The sequence below is a fragment of the Glycine max genome, chromosome 13, assembly GCF_000004515.6.
Source record: "Glycine max cultivar Williams 82 chromosome 13, Glycine_max_v4.0, whole genome shotgun sequence".
Classification (NCBI taxonomy): domain Eukaryota; kingdom Viridiplantae; phylum Streptophyta; class Magnoliopsida; order Fabales; family Fabaceae; genus Glycine; species Glycine max.
The window spans coordinates 37,843,413-37,865,791 of NC_038249.2; the positions used below are offsets into that span (position 1 = coordinate 37,843,413).

Consider the following 22,379-nt stretch of genomic DNA (forward strand, 5'->3'; position numbering starts at 1 on the left):
AAATAAAAAGAAAAAAATAGTTGTAATAAAATAATACTTTGAATATATATATATATATATATATATATATATATATTTGATTTATTTATTTGATAGGAAATAAAATAAAGTTCTTTTATATAAAATAATAAAAATAAATAAATAGAGTAAGGATGCCTCCTAAATAATAAGCTTTGAGTATCCTAGGTATAAATAACGATATGTTAAGTCAGTTTTCAGACCAAGGATGCTTCCTCTTCCCCTCATTTTCGTTTTTCTCTCTTATCCTTCCAAAATTCTCTCTTTTTCCCGCAGACCACCAAATCTGTCTTAGAAAAACAATGATCTCAGATTCATTCACCATTGGATCGTCGAGAAATTTAAGCACCAGGTTTGCAACTCAACTCTGAGCCTTTTCACCGTTGGGTTTTGAAATCATGTCGGAGCTGAGAGAAATACACTTCGCATCGTAGTCTTTCCCTTTCCCGTAGAAACTCAGAGCTGTCTTGGTAAAACTATGATCTCAGACTCATTAACCGTTGGATTATTGTGAAATTTTTATATGTGGTTCGTGATTTAATTGCACAAACCTTCACCGTTGGGATTTATGAGATAATATTCATGGATGGAGAAAAAAGGAATTGTATGAAGATAATACAAATGGAGGTTTCAATCCCTTCTCCTTCTCCCTAACGTTTGGGAACCCTAACAGAGCAATCGGAGGAGGAGCTCTAGAGAGCATCATAAACATCACAATTGATAACAGAGAACGCTTGAGCGACTACATCGAGATAAAGGATGAATTTATCGCAATTGAGGGTTAGAATAAACATGTGTAGGGATCCTTAGAGGATTAAATTGAGGTTTATTTTGGGATGCTTATTGACTTATAATTTTTGTTTTATGATTATAAATACAATATTATTGTGTTTTATGTACCAATTGATGTTCTGATAAGAATTGATTGATAAACTTGAGTGATCTTGATGTTTTTGTGTTTTGACCCATGATTTTGATATAATTGTGTGAAATTATTTGAGGGGTTTTACTCCCCATGTTGTGATAATTTGAACCTGTGATTAATGGTGAAATACATGTGTATTGAGATGTGAGCTATGGACTGTGCAATCACACAATTGTAAGACCCTTTAAGGGCGACGAGTATTGTGATTGAATCCACTATGAAAACTCGACGAATTAAAATAATTTTGAAAACAATTGACTAGTTGTATGTATTGCATGGTTCATAGATAAAGTGTATGTGTTAAATTAAAATTATACCATTATGATTGAGATTAAGTGTAGAGTATGTACGTGATTGTGATGTTGTGTGCATTGAGTTATGAACTATGAATTGTACAATCACACGACTTTAAGACCCTTTAAGGGCGTTGAGTTAATTATAAGACTCTTTTAGGGCGGTGAGTTAATGCTAAAACCCTTTAAGGACGACAAGTTAAAACTATTTTGAAAACAATTGAGGAGTCGTGCGTTGTGTACAATTCATAGATAGAGTCTGTGTGTTCAAATATTTTCTAGGTTGGACCTGAATCAGGAGGGAGAGACCTTGACGGACTCTTCGGAGTGTAGGCCTTGGGGGCCACCCGATTTGAGTGCTCTTTTAAGCCTATGTTGATCCCGTATGGTTGGAGCATTCTCGCAAAACACCGTAATCCTGACTGGTCTCCCTATGATCTTACCTAATGAAAGTGACCTGACTTGCTAGTGTGTGGTTTGTCTTGTCATGTACTCTTGGGCGCCTGACAAGGTTTTTCACTGACATGATACCACATTGCATATAGGATTGAGTCTTAGTGTATATGTTGCATAACGCTTGTGTATTGATCGATATTGATTGACTTGGTGGTGTTGATTCTTGAGTACATGAATGTTGTGAAAATGAGTGACACATGTTGTGTTATGATGAGATATTGGGTGACAAAGTGGTGAAATTATGTGAGATATGTTTAAGTAAATTTTATTTTGTTTTTATGATGTTTATATGTACATGTTGTCTCGTTACTCTTCATTAATTAAGAATGTGATAACTCACTCCCAGTATTTTATTTGTGTTTGACTCATGTGATGATCTCGAACTTTATGTTCGTGGAAACAGATGGATAAATGGATGACTATGAAGAATCTCATGTTAGAGGACACGGGAACACAATGCTCTGATAAAATGTGACATTAGGGTATAAGTTTTATATTAATTGTATGAAGTTTTGAACGGTCTTGTTTTGAGCCAAAATGAATTTATTATTTATTTGGACAAGTTTTATTATAATGTTAGAAAGATGAATGTGAGCCTTTTACTTTTTTGAAATACTTGTATTGTAAAAAATATTTTAAATACTTCTAATTAATATTTGAATTATTATTTCTTTTATTATTAGTATATATATATATATATATATATATGGAGGGTGTCACAAGTGTTAGTGTAAAAGGAACACAGTAAAAGCCTCCAATTTCTATTCAAAATTGTGATATTACACGGCTATGTACCCATGATTAAGAATCATTGTTTCTTACTAATGGAGACACACCCACAATACTTAGTTGGATGAGGTTCAAAAACAACCTTCACTACTTTCCATGGCGTAGGAATTTTATCTAACCCCGTATTGGGGGTGACTTCTAATTTTCTATAACATTCAAAAGCACGAAATAGAACATTTTTGGTAAGAACTTCCCTTTCGTCCTATTGCATGTCTTTGACTTCTCGCTTGTACCGTAGATAGGCTATTGTCCATGTCATGCGTAACTTAAGGTCCCAAAATGGGTGACTCAAATAACCCGTCATAATGTGTGATATTGGTCAATAAAATTGAAGAAATCATTTTGATCCAATTTGACCCAATACTCCTCGACTCAAGCTAAATCGTAAGTCTAAAAATGTCATAGTTGATTATTGTAGATATTAAGTTCTATTTATAGTTTACTTATTTAAAAACAATATTTATTTATTTTTAAGTAGCATATGGCTTAAATATTTGAATGTAAATTTATTTGGAAGTGGTACAAGAGAATTAAATAAAACATTCAACAATTTTTTTATTTTAATCATATTAATAAATAGATGAAAATGTTAGTCAACAAGCATTGTCAAATAACCTGCATATCGCCCTAGATTGCTTTTTTGTACTCCCCCCCCCCCCCCCCCCCCAACATTTTTTTAAAATATTTATTTCAATAATATTTTTATATTGTGTTAAATTTTATTGTTCTAGAATTTAAATTACAGAATTATAAAAAATAATGAGTTCAAAATTTAAATTTTAGAACTGTGACTTTTAAATTTCAATTTTATAAAGCCAATTTTTTCATAAATTTGAAACGCAAATTCTTTTACTTTTTAGAAATGTCAATAAAATAATTGACAAAAAAAATTAGGAAGAGGGCGAATAAAAAAATATGGGGGATTATGTACATAGCCCATTTGATTGTGAATGACTTGGATAGAGGGTATTTTTCGGAAATTACTTAATGCACCCTATTTTTTCTTTATGAACCTCCAATTTTTTCAATATCCCCTTTTTGTTCTTGCTCTCCGAAGCAAAACCTTAGCCGCCTCTCCCCCAAACCTCCATGACCACTGCACTTCACCTTCACCAAACACCACCACCGCAGCCATCCAATGCCATCTCCACAACTTACCAAACCCACCACCATGCTGCCACCCAACCACCTACCACGGGCACACGCATTGCTGTGAGCCACGAACCTTTATGCCGCTTCAAACTCATCATCATGTTGTACCATCATAATATAGTTACGGATTCAGTAATCCATAAAACAAATATATAGATATTTTGATTCTTAATGATATGATATAAGTTGCTTTCTATGTATAAAAAAAACAAGAATTTTTCAGTGTGGGAGATTTGTTTAGCTTGCCCAGCTTCCACCTATTAATGAAAGGAAACTTCGTTTGTACAATTTCCTGTAGTTAAGGAAGATTTACTTTAACAAAAAAAAAGGTTAAGCAATAGTAATAACTTGTTCTGATGAATGATTATAGTTATGTGACATAATGTAAGGTCTTTATGCTAGTAAATTTGTAACTATCGAATTTCAAGATACATGATCACATTAACAGGCCAAATACAGCGTTTCATTTTGTCTGATCTGACAAATAGTTGGCAGCTTTTCTACACCGGCCCTGCGGATCGGTGTGATAATTATGCCATTTGTGGTGTGAATTCTAATTGTGATGTCAATAACTCTCCAACATGTGAATGCCTTCAGGGTTTTATTCCAAAATCTCTAGAAAAATGGAATTCACAAAATTGGACAGATGGATGTGTTAGGAAAGTTAATTTGGATTGTGGCAATAGTGATGGCTTTCTGAAGTATCAGGGAATGAAGTTACCGGACACATCAATCTCATGGTTTGATAGGAGCATGAACCTTGAGGAATGTGAGAATATCTGTCTGAGAAACAGCTCCTGCTCAACATATGCAAATTTAGACGTCAGAGATGGTGGAAGTGGATGCTTGCTTTGGTTTAACAACATTGTGGATGTGAGAAAACTAACTTCTGGAGGACAAGACTTTTACATAAGAGTGGCAGCTTCAGAATTAGGTGCTGATACTTTATTTTCATCTGCCTTCCTGATTTTGGCTTTTCCACTTAAACACACAAGTAAAAAAATATAAATTCTGGTTCTTATTAAGCTGCACATTATGTTTGTTGCATACAGTTTTTCGGGCACATGTTATAAATTTCATCCTTGTTGCAGGTAGATAACAGAACATTTAAGAGTATGATGAACATTAGAGGAACAATTTGGCATGTTAGCTAACAGTGCTTTTAATCTCTCAGGTCATAACAAAGGCTTGAACAAGATGCAGGAATTCTTGTTGGTTGTATTGTGTTCATTGTGGTCATGATAATATTGGGAGTGGCCATACTTAGGATGAAAAAGCTTGAGAAGCCAGGTATTTACATCCACTCGTTTGCTTTGTTAGTGTACTATGGTACAGATAATAGTTATTTAATAATTGCAAATATTCTATTTTGATAAAAAAAAATTTGAAGGTTTGGTAACCATTAGCTTTTCCTCTTGTGATAGAACCTAGATATAATGCAGTCATTTCTTCTATCTTCATAGGGAAGAACAAAATAGTTAGCTGGAAGAATCACACTCACACTGGTAACACAGAGAAGGAAGAAATTGACATACCAATATTTGATTTTTTAACCATAGCTAATGCAACTAATAACTTTCCAACTATTTAAAAATTGGGAGAAGGTGGATTTGGACAAGTTTACAAGGTAATTTGATTAAGTTTATATCCTGCCATTGGATTTATCATCTATGCATAACTTTCCTATGAAATGATTGTCAGGGTACATTGACAAATGACCAAGATATAGCTGTGAAGCGGCTTTGCAATAATTCAGGACAGGGACCAAAAGAGTTCATAAATGAAGTTGTGCTAATTGCCAATCTTCAGCACCGAAATCTTGTGAAGCTTCTAGGGTGTTGCATTCAAGATGATGAGAGAATCTTGATATATGAATTGATGACAAACAGAAGTTTGGACTACTTTATTTTTGGTTGGAGATTTTATCCTGTCTCAATACTTGATTTTCTCTAGCCATGATCATCAAGTCATCTTCATGCTAACTAACTGAAAAATTTGTCAGTTGAAGCTAGAAAAAGTTTGCTGAATTGGGCTCAGTGCTTCCAAATTATTTGTGGGATTGCTCGAGGACTTCTCTATCTTCATGAAGATTCTAGATTAAGGATTATCCACAGAGATCTCAAAACAAGCAATATTCTTCTAGATGAAAGCATGAATCCAAAAATATCAGACTTTGGTCTTGCTAGAACATTTGGAGGAGATGAAGTTGAAGGCCAAACAAAGAGAGTAGTGGGAACTTAGTAAGCATGCTTAAATGGCTTCATTTTGTTACTTTATGGTTCATAAAAATTCCTCCCCTCTTTCTGAGCTCCATTTCGTTTTCTGCATTGCAGTGGTTATATTTCTCCAGAGTACGCTGCTCGTGGGAATTTCTCTGTGAAGTCTGATGTCTTCAGTTTTGGTGTTATTGTACTAGAGACAGTTTGTGGAAAGAAGAATAGGGAGTATTTTGACGATAATGATCATGACCTTCTTGGACATGTAAGTATATATGTTTGAACATTTGTAGCTTCTGCATATTTTTCATTATTTGACATGATTTTGAGCATTGATGCACCTATAAAACATGTATCCAAACACACAGTTATTGAACTCAAAATTCACAATTTGAATTTTGATGGCCACTAGGCATGGAGACTGGTGTGAAGAAGGACCAATGGAGTTGCTAGATGAATCACTAAGCAAATCAATAGATCTGGCTGAAGCTGATGTATTAAGATGTATTCAGATCGGTCTTTTATGTGTACAAGACAGACCAGAGGATAGGCCAGACATGTCAGTTGTAGTTATAATGCTGAATGGTGAGAAATTATTGCCTAGGCCAAGGGAACCGGCCTTTTATCCGCATCAATCTGGTTCTTCATCAGGAAATAGTAAACTGAAATCAACCAATGAGATTTCTCTGTCATTGTTAGATGCAAGATAGTTTATATGGAGTTTATGGATTTCCCTCTTAATTTTTATGAACAACAATTATTTTAAGGTGTAGATAGCATTATCTGGCTATTTCCAACTTGTCATTAGTAATTTAGTACTCTCATCTGAAAACTAAATTGATTCATTATTTTGGTGCATGGCATCAAACAACCATTCCAAAACACAATTTTATACTGGTAATGTCAAGGAAACACATACAACTGATACAAGCAATACCACAAATTAATAATCATACTTAAATAGTGGTCAAAATGAAATGCAGATTTTGCAGCCCTCAAAGAATTAAAGATGTATATTGGCTATAGATCACAAAGGGGTAAGGACTAATCTAATTTTAAGATAGCGGATAGTTGAAAGCACTACAATTTAGGAGTAAAATCAATAAATAAAAATTGTTAAGATCGACTTGAAGGCATCTTATTCATAAATACAAATCCGGTTTATTAGTCCCTATAATCTTGTATTTAGACTTTAGATTTAGCATCCATCTTAACAATATTTCTTAAATATATTGAAGTTAAAAAGTAGCCTCTGAATATGTATTTTAACTGTTACAAAATTTTTATCCCATTCAAGTAGGATTGTATTGGGTAAAAAATATTTTTAATTAGTTTTTGATTTATCAGTCTCTCTTAAAAAGACTAATAACAAATTATAAAATGTAACCCAATACAATCCTACTTGATACATGTAAATTATTTACTTGCATATTAATTTCATAAAACATAATTGCAATTATGCAAATTCAAACAAAGAAATACTTCTTGGACATCACCAAATACAAATAAAAATTATAAAGCATTATCATCACAGTTCACTTCCTATTGTCTACAAATAAGAATATTAATTTCATTTCTATCTTGAATTTATTCATAAACAGGACAATTATCATTTTCTGTTCATCAAAGGACAGCAGAAACATTTCCAAACCACATATATAAGTAAAAAAACAATTACAAATTTCAAAAATGAAAAAAAAAGTCAATGAAGATTCATCGATTGCATTGCAGATATCAAATATTAATTGTTTGGCGTAATTTTTTTCCTATAATATTCTTATTTAATGATAATATTTTTTCTCTAAGTATTATCTAATTAGATAATGAAAGATGTTTTTGGAAGAATAATATAAATTATTAATAAATTTAATATAATTAACTAAATTAATCCATCTTCACAAAGGATATGAATTAATGAAAAATTTATTTTATATAGGTTAAATTACTCATTTGGTTCATGATTCTTACTTTTTTAGCTCCTATAGTTTGAAAGTGATCTTTTTAGTCTTTATCATTTATATTTTAATTCTTTTTTAGACCTTATAGTTTTGAAAGTGTTTTTTTTTAGTTCCTATAGTTTTATGATTTTACTTTTTTAGTTTCTATAATTTCCAAATTACAGAGACTAAAAAAGAATTAAAATATAAATTATAGGGACTAAATTTTTTTTTTTAAATTAAAGGGATTAAAAAATAATTAAAATATAAATTATAAAAACTAAAAAAATTACTTTTAAATTATAAAAACTAAAAAATAATAACCATAGGAACCAAATATAAGGATGAGGCAATACTTTCTAATGGTCAAAGTCTACTTCCCAAAAACTAGTCTTTATGTTACAAATAACTGTATTTTTGTCCTTCTGCATGAAACTCGGAACTTCTTTTGTAACCAAAAAAACTGGGAACTTCGTCCAACTTTTGCAAAACAAGACTTAGTTACCTGTTAATTAGCTTGTTAGTCTTCTTCCCCGACTATTATCTTTTTATCATCAGCTTTAGAATATTTGAGAAAGTGTATTCGTTTTTTAAACAATTTGTCGAAAGGTTTCCAGAATACTGACTAGGGTGAAAATAGAGAAATGAATAAAAATAGATGAAAAATGGAATAAAAAGGTGCTAGCGCGACGTCCCAACATATTTATAGGGTATTTCCATTCAACCAAACAACCAGCATTATTTTCTCACTCCGTATTTCCACCCTCCCCACCCTATTCCAATGCTACCAAACAGGGCATACTCCATTCAATATACTCTGCATCATGAATGACCCCAGACGATTACATCTTGTCCTTGTTGTGGACTTTTTTGCGCACATAGTAGACACAATTTATGAGCTTTTGCTTTATACCCGAGCGATGCATCAACAATTTCTGAGCATTTATCTTTTGTTACAGTCTACGTGCCTACGTATATACCCACTTATTTAGTTAACAGTAAGTAAATATCAAGGACACTTTTACAGTTTTACTCTTATTTTTCTTTTTTTCTATTCACACAATTTTTTGGGTCAATTTTTATTCTAACAATAGGCAAATCCTCTAATGTCCAATACAACGGATGCATAAGGGTGATCCACCATACCGGAACTTGAAACCAAACTTACTACTTCTGCAGAATCAGACTCCATAAACAGTCTGTATGTATATTCTAAAATTAAACATTTGGAAGTTTATGTTACCCATTCTGAAAATAAAATTCCAAAAACTGGAAGCTAGAGTTCCTTCATAGGATGAGAGAGGGTAATCAATGTGCGGTTTTTTTTGGCAAACTTAGGACTTGATTCTGGGGTTTCTCTTATGGTAGTTGATAGTCCTCGCTCCAGACATCTATAGGCTTCTTTTCTGAGGGAGTGGCCTGTTTTTCTTTTCTTTGTTTGCATAAACTTTACAAAAGAAAAAAAAAGAATTAAATATGATTTTATTTCTAATAAATATTTGATTTTATATTTATTTTTTAATAAATGTTTATTTTGTAACGAATTTTTAATAAAATAATAATTTTATTTTTAATGTTTGACACTTGTTTTTAGTTTCTAATAAATGAATAAATTTTGTGTTTGTTTTATGATAAATATTTTTTATTTGTTATTAATAGATACTAAAACAAAATTTATTAATTTATTCAAAAATAAATACAAATTTTTTTAATTTATCATGGATTAAAATAAAATATTAAAGAAAAAATAAAAATATTATTTTATTAAAAATTCAACACAAAATAAAAATTTATTAGGAATCAAATACAAAAATCCAACATTTAGTAAGGATAAAAACATATTTGAGAAAAAAGTTTTCCAAAAGTCTATTAGTATGCCTCCTGAATTTTAATCGAAGAATGTGTAACAAATAGACCTCTGAAAGTTTAATTCTAGAATGTGTAACAAATACACTTTTGGAAGTTCAAATCCAGACTGAGTTTATGAAGTTTTATCTCCGAAATGTGTAACAAATAGGCTTTCAAAATTTAAATTTCGTAATATACAAAAAACTTCAAGAAGTTTAATTATGAAAGTGTAACAAATACATACTTTTGAAGTTTAAATTTCAGAATTCATTTTGTTTTTCATAATTCCGAAGTTTAAGTTTCAAATAAGGAAACCACACTCGTGGTTATTATTGAATTTTTTCTATGAAAATTAAACCGAGGGGATGAATAGCCAAAATTTGGGGGATTGGGAAAAGGCAGGGACCTAACACATTGATTTTGCACTCCGGTAACAATCTGGGATAGTTACATGTTAATTAGGGTCATGTTAATTACACCTCCCTTCATTTCATAGGTATATCTCCCTTTTGCCCTTTTTTCTAAGATATTTCCTTAAAAGTCCTTCTGGTTTTCAAATTATTTAGGGCTCAATCACACGTAAGAGTTAGACTCTCTTAGTAGCTCATTCGGTTCTAATTTACAACTTTTTTCCTTCAACACTGAACGACACACATGTTGAAGAATATTTCATTCACACGTGGTGAACCATCACAAGTTCTTCACACAAGGTTGTAAACTTTGATCCCTGATTTTACATTACATTACAACTACAAATCACATAACAATTTCGATGAGGGAAATTAAAAAAAAAAAAAGAGATGAAATAAAAAATAAAATAAGAGAGCGTCTCAGGCCCTTTCACATTCACCTACCTAAGAAATCAAAACAATATAGGCTCCTCTTTGTTGTCCTCTCCTCACAAAAATTTACTTTCGCATATCTTTCTGATGAAATTGTGCTGCAAGTTGTTATGACTCTGTTTACAACAATTGTTCTTCCAGAAATACTTTCCGATAGTACTTAAAATCCGAAATTAATGGGAATATCGTTAATTAGAATTCATAGGAAAAAGAAAATGAAATCTTCCTAGAGCACTACAAAAATGACTTCAAGTCCAAACTACCTTAATCAATACGATTAATAAGTGCTTCATTTGATCTCTTCCCTTTCAGTGTCATGTTTTACTTTTCTTCTGTTTTGAACACATTTATTTTCGTTTTAAAATTTTAAAGAATAAATAATATATGCATTCACAGTGTATAAAAGATTTTTACTCTATCGACCAATAGCTATCTAACAAATCAAACCAACAGAAATTCTGAAAGTAATCACAAACTAATATTATATGATAGATTTGTTGATTTTTATTGTAATTATCTTAAAAAGTCAAATCAAAAATGATTTTTTATTGGTTGATAGTGGAAAAACTGACACAGCATGCCTATTAAACTCAATTTGAAATATTTACTGTAATAACTTGCATCTGATCTCAGAAATACACATATGAAAAGCAATTGCTTTACCCGATACTTATCCACAATCAGGTATTACACCACTCCAAGATTAAGTTTGAAATGCAACCTATCTAGCAGACATTATGCTTACTGTCATGTCATTATTTGTGTATTGTTTATAACTGCTTGATGAAGAACTATCGCCAGCCATACTTGTACTTGTAAAGAATCCAGGCAAGTTTGGCTGAGGCAGTTCAGATTCACTGCTCAGCATGAGAACCACAGATGACATGTTCGGCCTGTCGTCTGGACTTAGTTGCACACACAGTAGTCCCACGTGAATTGTTCTTAGCACTTCAGGTAAATTGAGTGAGTCTATTATTGTTGCATCAACTATTTCAGAGCATTTGCCTTCAGTAAATAGCCTCCATACCTGCATATTTTTTTTTCAAACCATTTGGTTAACAGAAGAAACATTTTAAACATGGTAAAAATTCAAGTTCATTCTTACATGTGCCAGAAGATTATCTTGATGACAGAACCCTTTATTTCTCTTCCCACTCACTATCTCCAATATCAACACACCGAAGCTGAAAACATCTGACTTTGTTGAATAAGCTCCATCAATTATATACTCTGGAGGCAGATAGCCACTGCACATCACATGAACCAAAAAATAATTTTAAGACTATGCCAAACAATCATATTCATACCATATAGGAGTAATCAGACACTTACTAGGTTCCAACTACATGCTTTGTAGTTGCTTCGATTTCGTTTCCTCCAAAGCTTCTAGCCAGTCCAAAGTCCGAGATCTTTGGGTTCATTTCACTATCTAACAAAACATTCCCGGCTTTGAGATCTCTGTGAACTATTCTATGCCTTGAATCTTGATGAAGATAAAGAAGACCCCGAGCAACCCCATTGATAATTAGCGACCGCCTTGGCCAATCTAGTAACATGCTCTTGTTTTCATCTGTTAAAAATGTAGCCAAGTCGGAGTCTTTCTTAATAAGATTCTAAAGTTTGAACCATGATACAGAGACAATGAATCCAGACTAGCCGTATTTTAGGAAGTGGAAATCTGTTTAAATAGTTTCTATAGGTTATAGAATTACAAATCTAGTGCAAAATAAATTAATTTCCCTTCCTCGTGCCATGAATAACTATATTATATATATATATATATATATATATATATATATATATATATATATATATATATATATATATATATATATATATATATAGGAAAATTCATTTCCATTCTAGCATGATTTGTTTGATGTGTCTGTTTAATTGCAATAATTTTCAAACTATGAATATCCCATCCAACAAATTAAAATATAATCCCAAATGAATTAAACAATGAATACGGTTTATTTGGAAACAAACCAAATATGAAGGAATCCAAGCTTTTGTTGGCCATAAATTCATAAACAAGCAGTCTTTCTTCTGCTTGAATGCAGTACCCCAGTAGCCTCACTAAATTCCTGTGCTGAAGCTTTGCAATATGCATAACTTCATTTTTGAACTCTTGTAGTCCTTGGCTCGAATTCTTTGAGAGCCTCTTGACAGCTATTTCTCCTCCATCGTCCAGGATACCCTGAAAGTTATGACAAATTATGCTTTGAAAAGGCTTCGTATTTACTAAAACATGTTAGAGATCAATTGACTTAAAGTTCATCATTCAGTAAATGCGTTCCTATACTAAATATATATTTATTTATTTATTTATTGCAAGAATGCAGAATTGTTTAAATTTTTTCTATAAGATCAACAAGGTGATATATGAAATATGATGAATTAGAATTGGACAAGCAGAGGATTGATAAGAGGAAACAACAGCTCAGTTAGTATGTAGTAGCCTCTTCATATGTCCCAAGTCAACTTAAAAACCTAGCTGAAGTATGAAAATGTGCAAGATAGAATCAGAAATAAAGCCATCAGCAGATCAGCTAAGCTCTACAGGGCCTATTGGTTTGATGTTTTTCTGTTTTTATTTTTCATTACAAAAATATTACATTGCTTTTAATCTGTTATTTGTTTTCAAATATTTCTATAACAAATAATAAAATCATTTTTTTGTTGTCATAATTTCCTATAAAATCTTATGAAAACAAGAAATAAGGTAAACACAAGGTAACCGTTTTTTGTTACAAAAAACAGAAAATATTTTCTCAAAACAAATAGTCCCTTAATTTCTTCCAGAAAAAAACTATTGGTTATAAGGCCTGTCTATTGTAATTAGCATTTCTAACCATTATTTGACAATATAGTGGTAAGATTTATAAAACAGTGCACATAATATAAAAAATTATTAAATATCATGCATTCTAGGCTCATGAAGATATTTTACCATTTCATTACCTTATAAACTGATCCAAAACCACCTTCCCCTAGTTTGTTGTCAGGTGAAAAGTTATTGGTTGCACAAGTAATTGTAGACCACTCAAACATGGGTAACTCTAGATCATCCTTCTCGTGCTCATATATTACACTTGCATCCCTTTCTAGTTTGTCTTTCATCTTTCCTGCAATGTAGTAATTGGTGTGTGTAAAGAAAAAAGAAGTTCTAATGTAGAATAAGCTCAGTCTTCCATACTCTTTCTACCTTAAATGCCCCACTCCAAATCTAAAACAGAATAGAAGCAAACTTGGTTTATGTGGTAGTAAACTTCATTGATTTGTATTAAAGGCTTTCTACTTTCTTATTTGTGAACAGTTAATTATTATTGTTGTCTGTTCAGATTAATGCCAATTAACCAAATCTCAAGGTGAGAAAGAGAAACCCAAGACAGTGAAAATCTATTACTGTGTAACAAAGTATAACATACCTGCACTGACCGAGAGCTTACATCTTGATCACGGATAGAGGTGATATTGTTAGCATCTGAGATTTTCCAACTGTCATATTAAATACCCCTTCAACTTTTCTAATTACTTTTTAAGCATGGTTAAAAACTACTTTTGTTTAACAGCTAGTTGTGGGGTAATCATGCCTACTTTTAGTTAGTCATAATTTTCTTTTTGTTTTGTCCTATCAAGGGCTTGTTAATTTTTGTGAAAGTTTAAGTGGGTGAAAAATTGAAATACATCAGATCAGATATGCTTCTTTCTTTATCTTCATATACGTTTATATTTGCTGGTTCTATTTTACAGCATTTTCTCAGAGTCTAATACCTATTTTATGTTCTGTTCTGTTTTCTAACAGATACTAATTTGCGGATAAAACAGCCTAAGTTTGCAGTAAATATAATATATAGAAGAACTACTTAACCTCCTTTCTGCCGTGTCTTCCACCGTCTATAAATGATGAAGGTTAAGCATAAGATTAAAATTGCAATAAACAACACACAACTTATGAAAACAGTCTGTGGCTTCCGGATGCTGGATTTATGTAATTGCTTTCCTTCAATAGCTTCTGTGAGAAAGAGATGTTGGGAAACAATAAGAAATGTCAGAAGACAACAAAATAAAGAAACAAAAAGGAAGAGAAGCAAAAATTACCAATTGAGAGACAATCTCTTACCTATTTCTGTCCCAGCCACCCTTATATATATATCTTCATCAACATCAGTGAAATCTCTTATGTCAACCAGATCATCAAACCAGAGTAAACACCCAGTTGGCCCTTTACTGACGTCCAAGGCTGCATAAGCTGTACAGGAGCAATTGTTCATGCACAATGTCCTGCAATCCTCAAGGCTAATACTTCTATTAAACCAGGATCTCTCTGTGTCTGGTAATTTCAACCCTGAAAGCTTCAAAAACCCGTCTCCATGACAACTAAGTGAAGTTCTCCTGACACAACCACCGTATATATCATCCGTTTTGGATACGAATCCGTCCAAGCAATTACACGGAGGGACATTGTTTATATTACAGCTAGCATAGGCTCCACATTTGTCATAGTAATCACAGTCATCCACAGGAATTTTCCCATGCAAGCTCCAAACTTTTTCTTCAGTATTCCAATAATCCCCCAGGATATATCCATCTGTTGATAACTGCATCCTATGAAAAACGAACTTGTTGGTCTGCTCAAATCTAAAATACAACTCTTCCTCATCAGAAACAAAACTAAATCTAGTAAAATTATTTTGCTTCAGCTGAGGTGCCCCACTAAACTGAATACCATTCCACGATCCAAAACGATATCTTTTGAAAGCGCCTTCTCTTAAAACGAGCTGCGGATATCCGCTAATATCAATTTGATAACTATATTCCCCTTGTGATGGATCATCAGTGCTGTTCCATGATGACATGAATCGATTCAGGCCCGTAACTAGATTTCTTCCAAACTTCTGTCCCGGCAAGATCGTGTCCCCCGGATAATCAAAACTTTGCCACAATAAATCTTTTGTTTCACTGGTGTCGTTTCCGTCCTGCACAACGAGATTTCCAGAATCCAAAAGCTTCGCAACCGGATACCGCGCTGGCTTCGATGCGTTGGAAGACCAGACAACGCTCTTGTTATGGTTGAGAAGGACTAGAGCTCCAGTTTCATTGAGCTTCAAAACCCCTGATGAGTCTGCAAGAGGGTTGTCTCTGTTGGCAACCCATACTACAGTCTGTGTTGGGATCTCATTATACCAAATTCCCACGTAACGGTTCTTCGAATTGCCTGGACTGAAGAATCCAAGTGCATAGGTTTTGCCAGGTGAAACTATGATCTGGTCATCATTGATTGATTGCAATGTGCTAATAGTTTCTCTCACAGTGGCAGCTGCTATACTATTCAGCAAGGCAAGGCAGAACAGAAGCAAGGTAAAACCTTCCATAAGGTTGTTTATTCTTCTGCAATATATATGCTCCAGTGTACTCTCTTTAATTCAAATGCAGTGTTAGAGTATCAACAAAGAGAGGTACATAAAACTGAGGCACTGCATCTCGGTTTGCGAATGTGAATGTGAATGAGGCAGGTGCGCTCCATTAAGTCTATGATCTGAAAACAAGTTGGTCCCCAGACAGCAAACTGGTATTTCTTCATAATGTAAACAATGTAGACATGTTTTAGGAGCTGTGAAGAAAAGAGTGTTAGGTATCTATTTATTATGCCTACATTCATATTCATGTAGTTGAGGCACATGCATGTTGATTCTTTAATTAATGAATGAATAGAGACATTGTACAGGAAGAATAAAGTCTTGACACTTGGTGGCCATTGACAAGGAAAAAAAAAAAATTGGAATTTGGATGAAATATAACATCAGAAAAAAAAATGTATGGGGTTATAATTAAATTATATTATAAGTAAAATTTGTAATGAATAAATATTTTTAACATTTAAATTATATTTTAGATTTATGATACTTAATTTTATATTCTGATATAAAATTATTTTTAACTATTGATAAAAAAATTTATTATATATATATATATATATATATATATATATATATATTGAAATTTAATTTAGAGATAAGGATGAAAAGGATAGAAAGAACTAAGAAGTTAAGAAAAACTTTTAAAAATGCTATCCTTCAAGAAAAATTCCTAAAGATGTTTCCTAACTTTTCAAAATTTGCTTGTAAAAAAAAAAAATTATCAAAATTCGGTGCACTTTCTTTGTACTAATCTTGCTTCAAATCAGGTCTGACTTGCTTACACCAAAAAAGAAAATTGAGTCTCATCAATATAACCGTGTTCGCATATAGCCACTCTTCATACATCGATTTAAATTTGCAAGCTGTCAAACCAATTTATTTGATTCAGATATATGACCCAATTTGATGATGTGTATGTTTATAATTGATGCCCAATATATTTCCACTCTCTCATTTGTGTAACGTGTTCCTCTAGCCGCATTTCAATAAATACATTCAGATTAGAATTTACATACAAAGTCAATCGAGAGTATCACATCCAAGCTTATTTTCTTTCGGTTAATTTTTGACACCTTGTGGCGGCAAAGTAGGTGGAATCCAATTTCCCACAAACTTCAGAAACTTTTGTCCAAAATTGGATTTGTATGAAAAAGGTATTCAACTGCCCTTCATATTCAAACCATTCTTATCTCCATTCAAGGACAGTGAAATTTATCATCTCTCATATAGCAAGTCATCCCACCAAAACCAGACCTATTCCTTAATAATTATGTTCTTGTCCTAAATTTTTTTACAAATTTCACTTTTAATCCTTAAGAAAAATTTAAGCACTTTTAATCCTACCAGCGTTAACTAGTGACTTGTTACTGGGCTGTCAAAGTGAAAAATTTTATTTACGAACTAAAAGTAAAATTTGCAAAAAAAATTTAAGGACCAAAATCATAATTAACCCAAAATAAATTCTTTCAAACCTCTTCAACCTCCTTTCCTCTTGCTTCTGTTGCAGTACTCCTTTGTGTGGATGATCACCAATTTCGAGCTCATGTGCGTGGAAGGAGAGGAACATCTCGGTTGCAGAAATTTTGTGGGGAAGAAGTTTAAGGCATCAAGTGGTAACACTAACTTGAAATAGTTGCTTTGTTTCTTGACTCTGGTTTGTAACTTGTGTGATGTTGGTTGTGCTCTTCTCCATTTTTATGATAGATACTGGAATCTTATTCTCTGTTGTCTATGATAATTGTTGTGTAAAATTGGTTAGATAAGGGTGATTGGAGTGTTAGAAAATATGTAGATTGGTTGGGAATATGGAAATTCGAGCATGGAAAATATTAGCAGCGTCATCATATGTAGACTAACACCATTTTGCAACAATTATTGTCATCATCATCCTCTCATAGCAGCAAGCAAAGGAAAGCACAAAAATATTAAACTCTTCCCAGCCCATGTGATACACACACACATACTCACATTTCTAACACTCCAAAACACCCTTGTAAAAAAAAACTTCAATCAATCGTGTTTAGTAGCTATAATCATTTCATTGCATATATTTGTTCATTCCTTTCAAATTTGTTTTTTATTATTTTAGGTGGGGGAAAAAAGGAAGCATTTAGAAAATGTGCACCACTACCACTAATCTGTCTTTAGTGTTATAAACGTAATACTAGAAATATTCAAAGTTCAAGACTAAAATAGAATTTGAAACACATAGTTTGGCCATGGTCACCGGTAAATTTCCTACTCCCTTAGAGTTGAGAGCCATGTTTCAAAGTTCCCACCCACATTTGCCATGTAAAATGGCCCAGGATTGAGAATGATGGACAAGTTTGGAGAGGCTGTCTGAAATGATAGCAAACATCCAGTTTCAGCGGCATGAATCCATGAGCAATCATCAACAAACCAAATTGTAATCTTCTTCATTACTTCACCATTTGTTATTACATATTTAAGGAATTCCACCTCAGTTTTTTTTCCTGCAAATCCCATTATGCTAAGGGTCTTTAGTTGTTGATCGATGCACTCACATGGCTCCTTTCTACGGTAGTATTCCATTGCATCATCCTCATCATGTTGATCATAGTAATCCACTGCGTTGTCATTAATCTATGTAATAGGAAGAAATTCTCGTGAAATACATAAATTTAGTCTAAAGACTTATATAAACGTACACAAATAATAATAATAATAATATAAACGAAAAAGAATAATATGGATAAAGTAAGCGCACCTCGCTATTAATTTCAAGATTTTGCAACTTTGGGCATGCCTTAAGAGCTGAAAAGAGGGTTATGGCATTTTTTACTGTTTTCAAATCAAAATCAATACATAGAGTAGCCAGGTTCTCAAATATTCCAGCAAAGCTCGAAGTTGTTCCTTGATGACTCTGAGACAATAAAGTTGATAAAATTACAAAAGAAATAGATGAAAATATCAAACTCAATGCATACAATAGCTAAGTTCTCAAATTTACCAGAAAAGCTTGAAGTTGAACCTTGACAACTATGAGGCAATAAATAAATACAACTATAAAAGAAATAGATGAAAATATCAAACAATAATATTACACATCCTAAAAGTCATAACCTATGTTTAGACTGAATTCAGATAGACTCTCAAGTGTTGGGGTCACACATATAATAAACAGAAAATTTCTACGCCAAAACGACGATATATAAAACTATTCATATCTCTTCACTTACTAACAATAAGATTTTTCTGAGGTTGCAATCTGTTCCTGCAAAAAAATGGACTCAAACCCTACGTAAGTTCTGTCTTCATCAAAGACATATTGTAGGTAATTTACATAGCAGGGGATTTCATTCACTGCTTCTAAGGATGGGGTGGTCTAATATGAAGCAATCAAGAAATTTTCATGTGTTGCCAAAAAGGGGATTCAAACTGATTCACGTTGCAAACAATCATGACCAAAGGATCTAGTGGATTTCACCATCTCACACCACATATTTTCCATGTCCTGGCACCTTTTTCTTTAACACCAAATTGTGATTGGTAACTCCTCACTTCTTATGAAGGCTTCTTGTTCTCCTCCATGATCATAAATGTGTTAACTTGTGAGTGAGGATTACTTTACCATTGATAATAACAAATCTTCAGCTTCAGATTCTTTATTCAAAGAAAATCTTTATTTTTCAGACAACCATTCTTGCAAAGCCTTACAACATGCAATTGATAGTTAATTAAATCGTGTAGATGCTGAAGGAAATTTTGTCGTTCTGGAGTATGTTTTGATATGGATTGATATGGATACATTGTTAAGGCCAAAAAGTGGAAACCACTTGGTTTCCCTTATGTTTTCAATGTAATTGTGGATGTCCTTGCATACTTGGCTTGGCGACACCAACTACTCTTGTGGTGGCAACAAGGGTTAAGGCGAACAATGGTGCTTTCCAGTATTGAAACCATAACACGGCTGTTGTAATGGTTGCAACTCTGTTGTTTGTCAAGGCTAAAGGAGTCTTGGTTGAGCCGACACTATCATCTTGTTATGGTTTTATGGAGAAAAGTGTCAACATGATGCAAGAAATTGCATCAGAGTTTTATGTTCTGTTAGTTAGAGGAAGCAACGCATGTATATGGAGAGGATATGGCTAGGGGGAAGGGAGGCAATATCATTTTCTGTTAAAAACTTTGAGGTTCAGCAGAGAGAATTATCTCTTCTCTGAGGAGCATAGCTCTGGGGTTATTACAGGGTTTGTTCTTTTGTAATACATCTAGTTTTCCAATCAATAATACAACTTATATTTCTCTTTAATTCAGATTCCTATCACATATCATGGTTTCATAGCTGCTATGTAATATAATTCAGGAGTCTAATCCTTATTCACATCATTATTTAAAAAAAAAAATGTTGAAATTGAACACAAGTGGATTCAAGAATTACCACCCTTCAAACATGGAAGGGTTTTTGCATAGAGAGCTGTTAGAGATTAGTATAAAGTATTTATTTATCTTCACTTAATGGCTTAAACGTGTGCCAGGCAATTTTAGCTACAGTATGACAATCTTCTTAATATCAAAGCAACCAAATATACCGATGCAACAACATAATGTTTAATCTATCAAGCTCAATTTGTAATAGAGAAGAAACACTGACCTGGCTGCTAGTGTGTAGAATATTTCTCGACTGCAACAGTTTGCTCCCAACCCAACAAATATATTGCCCTCTAATTTTCAAATCAGAGCGAGATCGAAGCAGATGAACCTTTGGGATTTCAAAAGTAAGTAGTCTTTTCGGCATACAAACAACAGTATCAATCTCAAAGACCTCAAGGTTCACAGCAGAAACCTTAAACCCATTCATCTGCATTCTACAAATTCTGAGAAATTTGAGTCTTGGACTATTGATAGTAACCTCTCTCATCAACTTGCAGTTATCATGTGTTACATTTTCAAGTGTTAAATTTTCAAGACACAGGCAACAAGACAAAATCCCTTCCCAAGCATCCTTCTTAACACTCATGTTCCTAAAGGCTAAAGTTGTAAGAACCTGGCAAGAATCATTACTCGAGGGCGAAGTCTTGAGAAAATAGTTCTTCAACTCAAGTGCCTCAAAGCCTGAGAAAATCTTAAAAGGCAAGTCTAGAGTCCTTCCATGATATCTCAGAACCCGTGGCAAACTTTCCTCAGAGCCCAAATAATCAGTGTCATCTCGCTCCATTGAAAGCTTCTTCACCTTATTTTGCTTAAGGAGTTTCTCGATCCACATAACAGCTTTGCCACTAGCACAACTTTCTGGCAGGTGCCGAATAGTACAACTTTCCAAAGAAACAACGTGTGAATCCAACACTGAATCAATCAACACCTCTGCTTTAGCAATTTCATCCAAGTCTTCAAAATCTTTTTCTTGATCTCCCCTACGACGATTATAAGCCATTTCAAGACGCGTGCTAAGGTATAGCCCGCGAAGATAAGCTCGGATCAAAAGCTTCAACATTTTGCTCTGATCCAAGCTAAGGTGAGGAACATGTTTCCACATGGTTTTCCATCGGTTGGAAAGAACACAGGTTCTCACGCCTTCGTTGCAGGGAAGGAGAGAAATGATAGAGACAAGAACTGAATCAGGAAGAGTGCTAATCAAATCTTTTTCTTCATTGACACTCATTTTTTCTGCTGCCTCTGTTCCCACCATTCTTTTGCTCTCTACTTTGTTTCAATGATAAAATTTAATAATATTTTTTCTTGTTATGATATAGAAATTTTTTCCAAGAAAGTGAAGAGTTCATAATTTTTCCTTTTGCTACATTTACCGAAAAACTTAGCATTGGCATAGAAATGAAGCCTGTGGTGGTGGTTGAATTCTGGTCTGAAGCGGGTGACTGGGCTCAATCTCTGTTTGACGTTGAGAGAATGGTGCAAAGTCTGTAGCTGTGAGCAACCAAGAAAAAGGAAAAAGAAGAATTTGGAGCATAATCAGAAATCAGAATAGCATGAAGCTGATCTTTTTCTTCCCTCTTTATTTCTTTGATTTCTTTGGCTTTTCCTTTTGTTTGTACACGAACCCAAGAGCGTTCTCAATTCATTTTTTTTTCTTTTCTATGCCGCAGCGACCTCTGCAGCAAGGCACGGAGGCTCCGACCAACTTCAAGATACCATCAGAGAATGAGGTATGACCACCCCTCTCTTGCCACTTTCCGTTGAAGCTGAAAATAACCGCACACAGTGGTGGAGAATGTGAAAATGGGTGTGGTGGGTTAACAGAGGGAAAAATAGAAAAAAAAACTCAACGGAGAGAGTGGCTAGTTTGGATAGGCAAAAAAAGGTTAAAAAAGTCTTCAAGGGATTTCGGATCCAATTCCATCCCAATTAGATTAAATCTGATTTAATCAAGACCTAATTATATACACATTATTTGGATAACATATTTTGTTTTTTTAAAACCAATCCAACTTAAAATTTATTATTATATAAATTAACTATTAAATATTAACTAAGTTAATTTTGATCTCATAATTTATTATT

General features: G+C 33.2%; 2 protein-coding genes, 1 long non-coding RNA gene and 1 pseudogene across 3 annotated transcripts; 2 read left to right on the forward strand and 2 right to left on the reverse strand.

The window, feature by feature from the left end:
- Positions 1–4,059: 4,059 nt before the first annotated feature.
- Positions 4,060–6,559, forward strand: LOC102665369 (G-type lectin S-receptor-like serine/threonine-protein kinase SD1-1; annotated as a pseudogene).
- A 4,401-nt stretch (positions 6,560–10,960) lies between these two features.
- On the reverse strand, positions 10,961–16,118 carry LOC100795006 (G-type lectin S-receptor-like serine/threonine-protein kinase At4g27290). Its single transcript, XM_006594732.4, has 7 exons — positions 14,603–16,118; positions 14,351–14,494; positions 13,441–13,604; positions 12,466–12,676; positions 11,809–12,046; positions 11,582–11,723; positions 10,961–11,503 (listed from the first exon to the last, which is right to left on the reverse strand). Exons 1-7 carry the CDS (start codon positions 15,852–15,854, stop codon positions 11,198–11,200), a joined length of 2,457 nt encoding a protein of 818 aa, XP_006594795.1. The 5' UTR covers positions 15,855–16,118; the 3' UTR covers positions 10,961–11,197.
- Positions 16,119–16,949: 831 nt separating this feature from the next.
- LOC121173343 (uncharacterized) lies at positions 16,950–19,967 on the forward strand. The gene is made up of 2 exons (XR_005887985.1): positions 16,950–17,512; positions 19,611–19,967. It is a non-coding gene; the product is annotated as an uncharacterized lncRNA (long non-coding RNA).
- On the reverse strand, positions 18,009–22,229 carry LOC100795538 (F-box protein At1g80960). Its single transcript, XM_003543228.5, has 3 exons — positions 20,515–22,229; positions 18,628–18,783; positions 18,009–18,503 (listed from the first exon to the last, which is right to left on the reverse strand). Exons 1-3 carry the CDS (start codon positions 21,547–21,549, stop codon positions 18,138–18,140), a joined length of 1,557 nt encoding a protein of 518 aa, XP_003543276.2. The 5' UTR covers positions 21,550–22,229; the 3' UTR covers positions 18,009–18,137.
- Positions 22,230–22,379: the final 150 nt, after the last annotated feature.